The sequence below is a fragment of the Eriocheir sinensis genome, chromosome 45 (assembly GCF_024679095.1).
Source record: "Eriocheir sinensis breed Jianghai 21 chromosome 45, ASM2467909v1, whole genome shotgun sequence".
In the NCBI taxonomy this organism is placed as follows: Eukaryota; Metazoa; Arthropoda; class Malacostraca; order Decapoda; family Varunidae; genus Eriocheir; species Eriocheir sinensis.
The window spans coordinates 8,015,281-8,031,081 of record NC_066553.1 but is presented as its reverse complement, the minus strand read 5'-3'; the positions used below and the strand labels follow the sequence as shown (position 1 = coordinate 8,031,081).

Sequence of the window (15,801 nt, the reverse complement as noted above, 5' to 3'; positions counted from 1 at the left end):
GCAGGTGCCCAGCATGTGAGAGAGGGGACAGGGAAGAGAAGGGAAGAGGCGACTATGGAGGAAATCTTCAAGTGGTAGACCAATTCTGGTATCTGGGAGAGATGTCTTGTGAAGCTGGAGCAGAGACAGCTGTGAGAACAAGAATAGCAGCTGCATGGAGAAAATGGAGAGTTAGCAAGCTTGCTGGTCAACAGTTAAATATTGTTATGGAACATGGTAAATATCTATTTTGCATGAGTGAGGGTGGTGATGTTATGTGGAACAGATATATGGCCAACAAATAAAGAGTTGAAGAGGACAATGAGGAGTAGTGACTGCTGACTGCTGAGATACATGGGATGTGAGATGGGAAGATAAGATATCCATGTTGACATGTTGAGTGTACTGAGGAGGCATGAGGTGGTATGAGCAAGGATTAAGGATTAAGGATTAAGGAAGGCCACATTCTCCGGAGAACTGCAGAGGTGGGGGTAAAGGGGAGGAGACCAGAGAAGACCTGGAGACTGTAAGGAGGAAGACATGAGAAGGATGAACACCAAGGAGGAGAGAGTATACTATCATCAAGAGTGGGAGAGACTCATACCCCCATCCAACCTCAAAGGAAAATAAGTATGTTAAACAAAAAGGAGAAGAGAATATATATATATATATATATATATATATATATATATATATATAGATATATATATATATATATATATATATATATATATATATATATATATATATATATATATATATATATATATATATATATATATATATATATATATATATATATATATATATATATATATATATATATATATATATATATATATATATATATATATATATATATATATATATATATATATATATATATATATATATATATATATATATATATATATATATATATATATATATATATATATATATATATATATATATATATATATATATATATATATATATATATATATATATATATATATATATATATATATATATATATATATATATATATATAGGGGATGGAGTATTTATAAGCACATATGGAGTCTGCAAGAGTATGCCTAAAAAAACAGCACCTGTAGTACTTTACCCTACCTATCCTCACTATCCATAAATTTATCTAACCTTTTCTTGAAAATATGCCACATCAGCACTCAACACTTGGCTGTCAAGCCTGCTGCACTCTATTAATAATCCAATTCTTGACTGTCTTTATTGAATCTGAAGTTATCTAACTTAAACCCATTACTGCATGTTCTACTCAGCTCCTCTTCCACCAGAACCTTGTGAAGAACACCCTTATTAAAGAACTTAATTATTTGATCAAGACTCCTCATTATTTGATCAACTTTGATCAAGACTCCTCACCCTCTTCACTTTTCAAGAGAGCAAATTCAAATATTTAAGCCTATTCTTGTATGGCAAGTTTGTCAACCCATAAATCATTTTTGTCATCCTCCTCTGCACAAATTGTAACATGTTGATGTCTCCATTCTATAGTATGGAGACCAGATCAACACTGTAACTGAGATGAGGCCTAAGTAATGCTAAATATGGCTTGAGGATGACCTCAGCATTTTTACTGTTAATGCTCCTTGAAATAAAACCCAGTTCAGATCTCCCTCAGTTTCAATGTATCAATTTACAATATTTTGCATATACAATCAACCTACATAACTACCTACTTTTTTATTTATGGTTGCTGTGACACATATACAACCGTCCGACCAATCAGTTGAGTGCACGGCAAGTCTATAGGCATTTGTGTATCCTATGTGGGTCTCCAGTTTGCCTTCTCCTAAGTTTTCTAGGTTCCACTTCACTTACCAATCTGACTGAGAGGATGAACAGCTGGATGGATATCTTCTTCATTAATTTTAAATGTCCTTATTTTCCTTTATGGGATTGAATAGTTTGATGAAGACGCCGTTCATGGTTGTATAAGTGGGACTTTTTATGCCTCGGATGCCCTTCCTGATAGGCTGGATGGACCATATGCTGTCCTGAATTCATAGCATGGGTTCCCTGGTCCCTGGATTCATTGGCTGCAGTGCTAATTATGGAGTTTAATAAAATTCAGGCTACAGATTATGGTTATTAGATGATTAATTTTTTAAAGGATATAATTAGGAGGAAATATTTAACTGAAAGTAGGAAGAAAATACAATAGCCCAAGTATTCCAATACTGAGAAAAAATAATGGGAATCTTCATGACGGTATGCTTATTGACACAAGCGTGACCTTCGTCTTAGTGCTGAAGGTACCTTTAAAACATGAAGCTGTTCTGATGCTAGTCATTATCTATATATTGCAAATAAATTTAACTTTTAGAGTAAATACCCACAATATAAAACATTCCTTTGCATGTAAGAGAGACACAGTTTTACTTGATTTTTCTCTTTTATTAATAAACCACTGCCTTCTAAATTCATGATGATAGTAGTTATTTCTTATGCTAAAGAGTCATGTTTTGTACTTATATTATAAAGTTGTTTTTCTTCTTCAGTAATATCTCCTGGAGCCCCAGACATCAAGCATCTGCCTTCAAGAGATTTGGGGAATGCAATAACATCTCGTATGCTCTTAGCTCCAGATAGTTCAGCGATGTAACGATCAAAACCTTAAAGTAAAAGAAAGCATGTACATGTGGGTTAATATGTAGCCTATATTGCATGTATGTATATCCCCTGCTGTCACACCTAATTGGTTACGAAACTGTGTGCAGTAGTAGATATGTGTCATGGCTGAATTGAAGAATCAATGGGAATAATTTTAAATAGTTATTAGGCGACCGATTTACCTACATTTTGTGCCAGTTATACCTACCTCTCTTCGGATATATTTTCCCACCAAACACTGCACCAACATAATACTTATTATAACACTCACAATGCCACCTTATCAGCACTCAGCGATGGTTGGGGGATTCTCAAGGTTGCTCGGCCATTGTTATCATACAAAATACAGGGGAGGGTTTTGGTTCACTTATTAGCCGCTCAACTTTCCACAGGTGAGGGAGTGGGACAAACAGCACAGTTGTTTAACTGAGTGCAACAAAACGGCTATCAACAATAACAGCCCCCTCATAATATTCCCTCAGCAGCTTTTATAGGCAACTAGTATTTACCAGAAATAGCAATCATAGTTGAAAGAAACTTTTTTAGAAGGTAAGAAGGTGCAACAGAGGCATTACTGGTCACACCTTTATAGCTATGCCACCGTCCTTGTTTACAAACACTGACTCCCCCTTCCCCACCCTCATAATCTCCCATGCAACAACTTGGGCAGTATTGATAACGGCGCCATCTTTATGTAACTTGTTTGTTGTGTTGCGTAACATTGCACAATGTTTGGTGGTCATTTTGTCAAGTAAATGCAGGGCAGCTTTTATTGTTGTCAGGGAAGAGATGTGCACTTGACTGAATAAGCAGGAGAATGATGGGAGTGTTGAATAATCACTGAAAAAGGATGGTTAGCTACTGTGTACCACACAGCCCAGGTGATTCAAATGGCAACTTTTAGGGCGTGCATGATAGTAGTGAATCACGTGCGGTTTCGGTTTTATACAGATTGTCATAGAAGATTTTTTAGGATTTTTAAATTTCCCGCTCGTCAAATCAAGTAGCCATGGCGTGAGTGGCAACACTCACCCCTCAGTCCGTGCGTGTGCACAAAATCAGGAACACGGTTCTGCCAGATTGAACCCTATGCGCTTTCCCAAAGTCCGTGTGTGTGCACAACCTCAGCTACGCTGCCCCATTACCACATAAAATGAACATGGGACCCAAGAGACAAGCCAAAACACCTGCTGAAAGCACCCCAAAGCATTCAAGAAAGGTGTTCACCTTGCAGAAGAATTCAAATTTAGGAGAAGTTATATTTTGGTATGAGTTACATTGCAGTAGGGAGAGCCTGCCACATGAATGAGAGCAGTGTTCACTGTATCAATCATAGTGAAAAAGAAATTCTTGCTGGAGTAACTGCCAGTGCTCCAAGAGTGCTGCAAGAGTAGAGATAAAGGCCGTCCGTCACTCCTACGGAAACCGGGGTCCCGCCTGCCTCAGCTTCTATCCGCGGGCCAGAGTTGCCAGTTATGCATTTTCTGCTGTAGTGTTACCAAGCTGGACAAGCGAGCCATCCTGGCAGCGCTCCCTTCCACATTATCAGCGAGCGAGCCATGTCATACACTCACAGCCTCTCTTACTCTCTACCACAGTTTCTATTGCTCTCAAAATCATACTTAAAATAAGATACGAAACGGTAATTGTGGAGATTGACTCCGCGCCTCCAAAACACGACATTCCGCCTCCATATTATATAGTTAAGGGACGCATATTGAAACTACTCCAACCGAACTTTAAATAACCTGACCTCTAATGGGGGGGGGGGGGGCTTCGCCTCCCTCGACCTCCCCAGTGTTGTAACACTGCACTGTGACTACAGCAGTAAATGCATAACTGGCAATTTTGGCCCGAGGGTAACAGCTGAGCCAGGCGGGACCCGGTAGGAGTGCCGAAATAGGTGGGCAGGAGTGTTTCTAGGAGGGCACTACTTTTAAATGAATTTTCGAATAGTACGGGGGTCCTGGGTCCCTAACCCCCATACTATTTGAGGGACGACCGTATTCCTGTTGATTCTTTAATTCAGCTATCATGCGCAGTTCTATAACCAATTAGGTGCGAAAACATATATATATATATATATATATATATATATATATATATATATATATATATATATATATATATATATATATATATATATATATATATATATATATATATATATATATATATATATATATATATATATATATATATATATATATATATATATATATATATATATATATATATATATATATATATATATATATATATATATATATATATATATATATATATATATATATATATATATATATATATATATATATATATATATATATATATGTGTGTGTGTGTGTGTGTTCATATTATAACACTATTGTTTTGTTGTTCATTAAGGAAAACACACATTCATCTAGTCACAATCATGAGGTCTACAATGCATTAGGAAAATATTCTGAGCTACTCAACATCATTGTGTTCATCAGAAATGCTCATTACTGATTTATTCTTTCAGAAAAACTGACAAACGGCATCAGCTCACTTTGTTGATGCTTCTAATGATGATGATGAGCATGTTTACATGTACACTCCAAATGGAAAGTCCTTAAATTACTTCTGGGCCTTTAAGTATACACCAATATGTCTAATTGTATACTTTTGTAACATTTAAGGTCTACAAAGCAAATAATTGTTACTTTGTCTCAAGGTGCCTTCTGCCAACTCTCAGTCTGGATGCCAAAACACTGTGGCCATATTTCATGTTTAGTAAATCTAAACATTCTATTTGGAGTAGCTTGCCCGACATTCGCAATAAAGGTTCATGACGGGGAGGTGGGGGGCAGCTAATAGTGGAGGGGTCAAGGCCACACATGGACTCTCACTCCACATGTGGGAGCGGTGCATATGGGCATAATAACACTGGAGTGTTTAGGCTGTCACTTTTCTGCAAGTTGGAATTTGAAATGTGCTATGGGGAGAAGTTGGAAGTCGGTCATCTTAAAGCAACCTTCAATTCAGACTTTGGCCTGTGTGAGGATGGTAGTGTCCATGCACTCTCTCTTGTGTTCTGTGTTATGGCGATAAATGCACTAAAATGTGCGCCCCAACGTATTAATATATACATTTTTTTTTCAGCATTTTTCTTTCGATTCATTACAGTCAGCACAAATGAAAGATGTGCAACTTGCTGCACTCTTAAACAAATACAAGTTGTGAGAAAATGTAGAAAATGAGCACTTAACACATTCCAATGGTGTGTTGGCACCCCCTTGTGATTCATGCACTCATCAAGATGGTCAAGAAGGGAACTGGTGGGTTCTGCAATGTGGCCGGGTCAATTTCCTCCCATACCTTCATTATCGCTGTCTTGAGGAGGGTTACCAATAAGGTGTCTACTTGCAGTTTTTGTTTTCGAAATGGCCCAGAGGTTTTCTATTGGATTTAAATCAGGTGAGATACCCAGCCAATAACTGAAGAATGGAATATCACAGTTAGTAAGCTATTGAGTTGCATCTTTAGCTGTGTGACACAGTGCTCCATCCTTCATGAAAAAGTCTGTCCCACAATTGTCAAAGGAGTCTGGTAGGTGGACACACAAGAGCTCTAGGTACCTGTTTTAGGTCATAATTATATTTTCAGGAAGCAATACAAAGTCACCAACACCATAAGAAAAACATCCCCCTACCATCACTTTGTCTTCTGTGTTTCACGACACCTGGGGTTAATGGGGTCACTGCCTCTAGGCTGGTGCACCCTTGCCAGACACGTTGCCAGTCACACAGAACACTGCCTCATCACTCCGGAGTACGCTATGCCACTTGACATCACCCCACTTTTTGTATTTCTTGGCAAAAATACCTTTTTTCTCCTTTGACGTTCTGTCAGCTCTGGTTTTGGCATCAGCAGGTAAGAGAGGTACTTCAATTTGTCATGGATATAATGTTGCACTGTACAATAACAGTAGCAAGTAATCTGGGATTGCTTTGTTGTATTTTTTTTTGCTAGTTGATGTCTGATGACATTTAAAATCTGTTGGCTAATAATTTTTGGTTTACCAAAACGTTCTTTGTGTCGTGGTAGTGAGATACTGCCACCATCCTGAAATCTCTTGACTCAATGCTGTACTGTTCTCAGTGGAGCTCCCGTATAATTTGAAATTTCCTTTAGTAGCTTCCTCTCCTTGTGCAGGGCCACTATCATTCCGATGTTATCAGTGTTAAGTTGAGGTTTCACAGACATTGATATTGGAGATGTATAAAGACAGGTGAGTGACAAGAAAGACACAAGAAAATTGATTGCCTTAAACCACAACCACATGGCAAGTGACGGTTGGGCCCCGAGGGGAGTTTGATTTGAAATGAATAGGGAGATAATGAATCAACTCTGTGTCATAAGTCTGTCACTGCCTGGCGCCATTTTCATTTGCACAGACTGTAGTCCTTATTTGATACATTTTATAAACATGACTGTGATGCAAATATGAAGATAAAATACAATTTTTTTGGTTAAGTAGTGCCTCATTGTAAAATTTGTACACTATTGAAGCAACAATATGTTACAAATACATAATAATGTCACCACTAACCTAGGGCAATGCCTCCATGAGGTGGTGCTCCGCTCTCCAGGGCTTCATTCAAGAACCCAAGACTTGATTCTCCGATCCCCAAGACATGATACAGAATGTAACGTTGCATGGCTGAGTTGTGAATGCGAATGGATCCCCCGCCAATTTCACAACCATTCAACACCAGGTCATAATGTTGAGACCTGACCTAAAGGGCAAATTATCTAAGTGATGAATATAATTATTTTATGTTTATGTTTAGCAGACTCTAGAGGTTGCAAGAAGAGAACTTATATTAATATGTTCTCTTCTTGCAACCTCTAGAGCCTTCTAAACATTACATATAAACAACCTTTAACATTCCTTCAGATCTTAAATTTTCTCACATTTTTGTCCAGCATGCTTGCTCTTATCATATCTCTCAGACAAGAGGAATTACAGTAAATGCTCAGCTTTCTGCTGTATTATCCGCTACTCAACATTACCTGTATGGGGACTTGGCCTACAAACATTTCACTGTGTCTAGTTAAGTAGGGAAATTATGTGCATTAAAACTGAGATGCAAAGAACTCAAAATATACACATGTCACATGATTGAGTGGGAAAAGCAATGCCATACAACTATCACAAAGTTAACATAATGTACAGATTATGTGGGTAACTTATGCAACTGGAAAGAATTGCACGAACAGTTCTCGCAGCAGATCCCTTGGGTGTATGTGTATGCCTCATTGTGGTGTGTGATGGGGACACTGGAGAGTTCCTTACTAGTGCATTTAACAAGTGTTGTGGGTGAAACTGCAGCTGTGTTTTGTTTTCACCATGCCCCCACAATCTTTCAAGTGTGATAGGAAGGTCACCTCACTGGAGAAGATAACAGAAATTTTGACAAAAACTTACACATGAACGATTAGACTATGAAATGAGTCATGAAAGGGAATGACTGGCCAAGATTATAGGCGAACTTTGATCAAGTTGCGATGTCACAGGCATATGCCTCCTGATTGGCTGCCTGATTGCTGCTTCAAAACAGTTTTTTGCTTCCCTTCTATTCTAGACATACTCTACAGGCAGTGAGTCATTATGGGAAGAATGATGGAAGGTTGTGAGAATGATGATGTCACAGCCACACACTTCTCAGCTGAGCATCGAGTAACCCAATCAGTGATCTAATGAACTTGATCCTTGACTTTTTGACCCTAAATATCCCAAATATCAGATTTCCTGGAGAAAATTAAGGGTCCCGCAACTGTCAGATATATGCCAAGTTCAGGGGACCGAGATAGAAGTGAAAGCAAAAACTCTGGGTCTGGCACTTAAGCACACACATTTTACAAGGCTTTCTTAGGAGACTTGTAGGTAGTTTTAAGGCCATGGTAGTAGTTTGACCTCTCTTTTATACTGTGAATGTGAAAAAAGAATCACTACAACCCGATTAATCTCCTTTTCAGCCTTTGGAAATAGTTGAAGTGAGAGGAGGAAGCGTCTGAGATTACCGACCTATGTCCGATGGCTGCTGGACATATGCCTGGCCAGTTCAAGGTATCAAAAGAAAAGTATGGCCATACATCAGATTCCTTCCCCCAGTCAATGTCCACAACACCTGCTAGGTGGTGGTGTGTGTACCAGACGTACTATTTGTTTATTGTTGTCTCACACTGTTATGCGGCCACGCTGTGACCTTACAAGTACATGTGAATACAGTTTGTTCTGGAATGAAATACAGTAAACCCTTGGTACAAGGGACTAATTGGGAGAGAACTTAGTCCATTAATGCTGAAAGTTATTTGACTCATTATTGGTAAGATCCTACTGTACATATATAGAGAGATATAATGGACCTTATGAATTACTGATCATATATTGGCATCCCACTGTAAACATACCTTCAAAGGATCAGTGTAGAGATAATGTACATCTTCCTCTCTTGGCTGAGTGAAGGGGTGGTGGACAGCCATAATCTTTCCAGTTTTGGGATCAATCTCAAAGAGGGGAAAATCCACAATCCAGAGAAAGTTGAAACTTTTTGGATTCCGAACAGAGACTCCAGCCATCTCCAGGGTCTGGGCAGCAAGGAGACGTAATCTGCCAAGCAATCCAAGCTGCAAGGAAAGTCATTTAGGTTGAAAAATCACTAGAAGATGTACTTCATATAAATACCAACATTAACAGACTTGTAGCTCTTAAAATGGGGTATTGTGATAATATGCCCTGTAGTAATTTTGTTCTCCTCACATGCCAGAGTAAAGTTCATTTGTAAGTAATACAGAAGCAAATGAAAAAGGTTAAGATGGTCATAGTTACTGCCTTAAAAATTAATTTATCCAACAATTTTTTATATGGGCGAGGAATTAAAGTGATGTGAAACACAATGATTTTGCCATAAAATATGTTTGGGACTGTGAGACATAGAGTGGTAGATTTCTGCTGCCCAGCATGAGTAGGAAGAATCAATGGAAGGGAACTGCTAGAAGAGGAAGAGGCATAAACCATAGAAGTGGATGGTGGAGTAATATGTGAAAATTTTGCAATCTTGGCAATAGTTTAGACAGGGAGGATGGAGTGGAGGGAGCAGTAAGATCACGGTAGTAACAACATGGAGGAGGTGGAGAGATAGCAGCACTGCTGATAAACAGGAGCATTCCACTGGAACACAGATGAAAAGTATTTAAATCACGTATCAGATCAGTATTACTATATGGCTCTGAGACATGGGCTTTAACAAAGAAGTTGGAGAATGTGTTAGTTGGCTGTGATCAGTGAATGCTGAGATACATGGCTTGGATCACATGGAGAAATAGTGTCTAGTGAGGAGGTGGTAAGATGTGGACTGAAGGTGCTGAGTACAGTGCTGCAAGTATGGATATTGAGGTGGTTTGGGCATGTGTAAAGGAGGAGGAGATAGTGAGGCACTGGGGAGAATTGTTGGGGTGGCAGTGTTAGGTTACTGCCCACCAGGAAAGTCCAAAGGAGACATGGAGGCTGTGTGTTGAAGAGGATTTGGCAGCATTGGGCATTGGAAAGGCTGAGGCAAAGGACAGAAATAGTTGGAAGCATATCATCGACTGTCTAACCTCATAAGAAATTATGGGAAACTCTGACGCTGAACAGATGATGATGATGATGATGAAATAAAATGATTACAGAATGACTGACAAATAGAAGAGGTGAGGTGTAATGAGAATAGAGGAACAAAATGTGGGAGCAATTTGTGCCAGCAAAGTTGGTGGGGATTTAGCCTAGAAATAAGGGAAAGACTGCAAGCGCGTTGACTGAGTGGTTAGCGTGCCAGCACTGCTTCCAGGACGCAGGTTTGTGTCCAGCCTGCCGCCACAATTTGGGATTTTTCATTCACCACCAAGTGGCACAAGACTACCCACATGCCGTCCTGAAGATCACTTATCACGAGATTCTCTCTCTAAAGAGAGGCTCAAAGATGAGCCACATCAACAAAGTCTACTGGTGCCATAGGCAAAACAAACAAACAAAAACATCAAACAAACAAAAAATCATACTGAAATAAGAGGATGCTACTAGACCTGAACTGAAAAAAATGAAATGGAAAAGGTTATGAAAAATAGAATTGTACCTATTCTTACTGCTGATGAACCACATGACATCACACACTGTAACTAATGATGTTATAACAACTATGTTGATTTGGACAACATGATGTGTTCATATGAAATGTGGCTTATTTCATCAATATATTTCCTTATTTCGACTGTTTCTTGAGGCTTGACCTTCAATGCTTGCAGAAAATAGGGAATAGATAAAATGAAGATGATTTGAGAAATTATTAAGTAATGGTATAGTAAATGAGAAATAGACTACTTATAAAGATATGAACATGCTTACTTCAAATTTTTTATCATTGGACTTTAAAATTTTACAAGTTGATGATATATAACAAAAACAAAAACCAGCACCAGAATATGGTTGAGAATACACACCACACAGTCCGTTTCTCCAATTGCTAGGACCATCACATCACCCATATGCGCTTTGAGAGTGCTACATAGTTCACTCTGTGTGTCAGGCAAAATCTTTTTGGCATTGGGCCCACGTAGCGTTGACTTGCTTTCCACTCTAAACACTGAAACCCCAGCTTGACTGTATTCCTTCTGTGCCAGTTCTTCCCATGATGATACAACTCTCTTGTTTATGTGATCCTGCAAATTTAACAAAACCAGAATATTTTCATATTTATATACTTCTTATATTTCAGTGTAGTATGTCATTGTAAAATGGTTTAAATTACCAACTTGTCCTTGAGGAATGACAAAAGAATATGCAGAGCTTCCAGGCTTCAGGAGGGCATTTTCCAAGACAGGAGCTCCACAGGTCTTGAGAAGCTGTGTCACATTTTGTAGCTGTAATATTTGAAATCAAGAGTTATTATGTTTGGCACAGCATCAGATCTGGTAACTTAACATGCAGTGTTACATCAATCTTAAAACTTTTCAGGTCAAATTTTGTTCCTTCTTGGGTTTGTGTAGAAATGCTTTTCATAGAAAAGAGATATGTACTTCCATATAATTTCAAAGACAAACATAACTGCATGATTCATATATCATAATTATCAAAATACAATTTCCCTAATATACTGCTGATCTGATCTTTTCTTCATACGTATGCAGAAATATGGGACTTAATGACTAAACACGTTACCTTCCAATCAAATCTAGTATCTGGTTTATCACTTCCATATGAGGTGACAGCCTCTGTGTAAGTCATGGCAGGAAGTGAAGGTGGTAAAGGTGGCAGATGGGCTGGCCAGGAGTATCTTACAAGGTCCTCCACCAGCTGCTGGATGTCCTTCATTGTTACATCACTCATCTCTATATCTAACTGTGGACAAGTATTATTCTCATGAGCATTGGATAAAAGTAAGTTATGAAATCAACAATCTATTCATCTATCTATATTTCCACAGGCCTGTTCCCTCACAAGAAATCCCCTCAAAGGGGTGGCCAAGGCATAGTCTTCAACTTTCAATTGTTCTGCACTTGCTCTTAGCACACTCAAATGCTTGCAGTGGAAGTGCAGATACCAGACAGCACTATTTTCATTTTTTTTTAACTAGGGAAACATTTCCAATATGGGGCAATGTCAAACTGTATCTACAGGGCATTTTGTTTATACTAATATTATCAAAATAATTTACTGATTCTTCTTATAAGCACAGAATTGCATAAAATGCTGTTACTGATTTTGAATGAATTTTCTAAAATACATTATTTACATCAGTGCAAGGAAATCTGCCATCATTTTTTAAAACATTTTTTATGTATTTTTTTAATTATGCTTTAACCTTTTCCCTACGGCTGGGTAAAAACAATGCCCTGCCCTGTATTCGGGCTGGCCGTGCGCGCCAAATTTGAAACGTCACAACTGAACATTACAAGTTTTAAGCCATAAACTCAACATAATCATCATGTACTATATATATAAAAATATGCAAAATTAAATGGTTCTCATAAAGGAACATAAATTATATGATAATTTTGAGATGTGATGTGTGATTTGAGAAATTTGCATTATGCGTAGATGACATGTATCTGCTGAACTGTATTTCCTTATATTAGTTGTGATAAAGAAACAAATTTGTGGAGGAAAGTGAAGGTGAGGGAAGGGAAGGACACAGACGTAAGATCATGGAAAATATCCCACTGATTCACCAGCAATACGCACAGATTTGACAGAGTAAAAGGTTGAAAGGCTGCCCTCCTGGAGGTGGGTCATGTGTGTGTGTGTGTGTGTGTGTGTGTGTGTGTGTGTGTTTACCTAGTTGTAATTTTACAGGGCCTGGGCTTACGCTCGTGTGGTCCCGTCTCCGTATCTATAATTATCCAACTTTTCCTTGAAGCTCTGCACACTCTTCGCCGATACTATTTCTTCACTTAGTCTGTTCCAAACCTCTATATTTCTTTGTGGGAATCTATATTTCTTTATGTCTCTTGAGCATCTTCCCTTCCTCAACTTTTTACTATGTCCTCTAGTATTCCTGCTGGAAGGTTCTTCTCTTAGTAGCAATTTCTCGTTATCTACTTCTTCCATTTTACTCAATAGCCTATATATTTGTATTAGGTCTCCTCTTTCTCTTCTTTGTTCTAGTGTTGGTAAGTCCATTTCCTTTAGTCTCTCTTCATATGTAAGTCCCTCCAGTTCTGGAACCATTTTTGTTGCCATCCTCTATATTCTTTCTAGTTTTTTATGTGTTTCTTCATATGTGGAGACCACACTGTTTCCGTGTATTCTAGTTTAGGTCTGATCATAGTAGTTATTAATTTTTTCATCATTTCTTTGTCCATGTATTTTTTTTTTTTTTTTTTTTTTTTTTTTTTTACATTGCAGCCTATTGCGGTAGGTAGGCTTCCGGTGGATCCTGATGGTCGGTCCAAGGCTTCTTTCCGGTAGGTCCTGATGGTCGGCCCAGCCCGTTCTGGCGCAGGCGAGTGTTTATAGTGGCGCCATCTTGCATTGGCTCATGCTGCCCTCCCAGAGCTCATCTTTGATCCTAGAATCTAGAGTCCGGGTTGATAGGTGGTCTTCTGGACAGCATGGAATGCTATACCTATATTTCTCACCATGTTATATGTATCACCGAAGATCCGATTTATATGACTTTCTGGTTGCATATAATCTTGCATTATTACTCCCAGGTCTCTCTCTTCATTTACTTTCTTTAATATTTCACCATCTCCCATTTTATATGTCCATTTTGGTCTTTCTACACTTTTTCCCATTTCCATAACATGACATTTCTTCACGTTGAATTTCATCTCCCATTTCTGACTCCATTTCCAAATCTTGTTTAGGTCTTCTTGCAGCTCCTTGCAGTCTTCACTGTTTCTTATATGTCTTTGCAGTTTAGCATCATCTGCAAACAGGCTCATGTAGCTGTTTATTCCCTCTGGCATATCATTAATATAGACTAGGAAGAGTACTGGTGCTAAAACTGACCCCTGGGGCACTCCACTTTCCACCGTTCTCCATTCCGATCTAGTGTCCTTAACCACAGTTCTCATCTCTCTTCCTCTTAAGTAGCTTTCCATCCAGCACTTCATTTTCCCTCTCAATCCTCCTTTATTTTCTAGTTTCCACAGCAGTCTTGAATGTGGAACTTTGTCAAATGCCTTCATTAAGTCTAGGTAAATGCAATCCACCCATCCGTCTCTTTCCTGTAATTTGTCCGTCACTCTTGAGTAAAAGCTCAGCAAGTTTGTCACACATGAGCGGCCTTTCCTAAACCCATATTGATTGCTTGTGATTAGATTATGTTCTAGAAATCTCATCCATTGTTCTTTTATTAATTTCTCACATATTTTACATACTACGCTGGTCAGAGACACCGGTCTGTAATTTAGGGGTTCTTCCTTTTTTCCACTTTTGTATATAGGTACCACTTCTGCCCTCTTCCACTCCCTAGGCACTGTGCCAGTTTTTATTGAGCACCTAATGATGTCATATATCGGGCCAACTAACTCATTTCTGCACTCTTTAAGTATAAAACCTGAAACTCCATCCGGTCCCACGGCCTTCCCATCTTTCAATTCCCCGAATAGTTTTTTTTATCTCCTCTTTATCTATTTTGACCTCTTCCATATATACATCTAAGTGTGTGTGTGTGTGTGTGTGTGTGTGTGTGTAATTCACCACGGCCTAATCACATCATCCACTCTACTGATCTGTCTCCCTGACACCCCTTCCATCAATCCTGCCCTCATATACTCTCTTCAAGGTCATCCTCATAATTCTTGTTACATGTCCAAACCATCTCAGAGCACTATACTTCATCCATTCAAACTCTCCATCCTGACACACCACATGCATTTTTATATGAGTTGCATATGATGTGTGCAAATATTCAGGATTTCTGTGCTACATCCCACGTCAATGTTTTTGAGTAATATAATGCTGTTTCTTATATCCCATGTTCACATCTCTGCCTTTCATAGCTCCATCGCACCTATTACTGTTCATCTTTTACTGCTCTCTCCCTCCACTTCCTCCTTTTTCTCTTCCACTAATCAGATCTTGAACTTTGTCGTTCTCTACCCTAACTCTGTATGGCTTTGTAAAGTCAATATTCTCCTCTCTTGCTCTCTTTAACCCGGTAGCTGCGGAGATCATGTTTCTTAAAGGCCCCTCTAAGCGAGAAAAATGAGAAAAATCATCACTCACGCAAACCATTTCATGATATATATCAACGCATTTGTGATCAGTTTATGTATCATCTATTTTTTTTGGTTTATATCATGGCAAAAATTTGGCCCGTTGCTGGTACACGGTACAGCCACAAATTTGGCCCGTCGCTGCTGCCGGGTTAAATACCAAACCTTTACTCTTGTCAACAATTACTTTCAACTTTTTCCTCTTACACTTTATAAATTTAATCCACAATCTTTTGTAGCACCCTCTCCCTTTCTGCCACCAATCCCATATCATCAGCAAACAGACCTACCAACAAAGACTGCTGCACACCTCACTCTTTCAGCCTTGGACATAACCCCCTCCTCTGGCTTTAATTTCTCTCATACAACCATCAATATTAACGTTACAAAGCAAGAGTGACATAATAAGCCAGGACCTTGATATAACACCAATGACGTGATCTTCATGAGAAT

General features: G+C 38.6%; 1 protein-coding gene across 1 annotated transcript in view; it reads right to left on the bottom strand.

The window, feature by feature from the left end:
* Nucleotides 1-2,379: 2,379 nt before the first annotated feature.
* LOC126980695 (aspartate--tRNA ligase, mitochondrial-like) overlaps nt 2,380-15,801 on the bottom strand; it is a 28,732-nt gene continuing 15,310 nt past the window's right edge. The window contains exons 8-13 of the mRNA XM_050830836.1: nt 11,843-12,022; nt 11,437-11,544; nt 11,125-11,343; nt 9,058-9,273; nt 7,193-7,379; nt 2,380-2,618 (exon numbers count right to left, since the gene is read on the bottom strand). Of these exons, the coding sequence (XP_050686793.1) occupies nt 2,449-2,618; nt 7,193-7,379; nt 9,058-9,273; nt 11,125-11,343; nt 11,437-11,544; nt 11,843-12,022 (1,080 nt within the window). The 3' untranslated portion in view covers nt 2,380-2,448. The remainder of the gene's footprint in view (nt 2,619-7,192; nt 7,380-9,057; nt 9,274-11,124; nt 11,344-11,436; nt 11,545-11,842; nt 12,023-15,801) is intronic.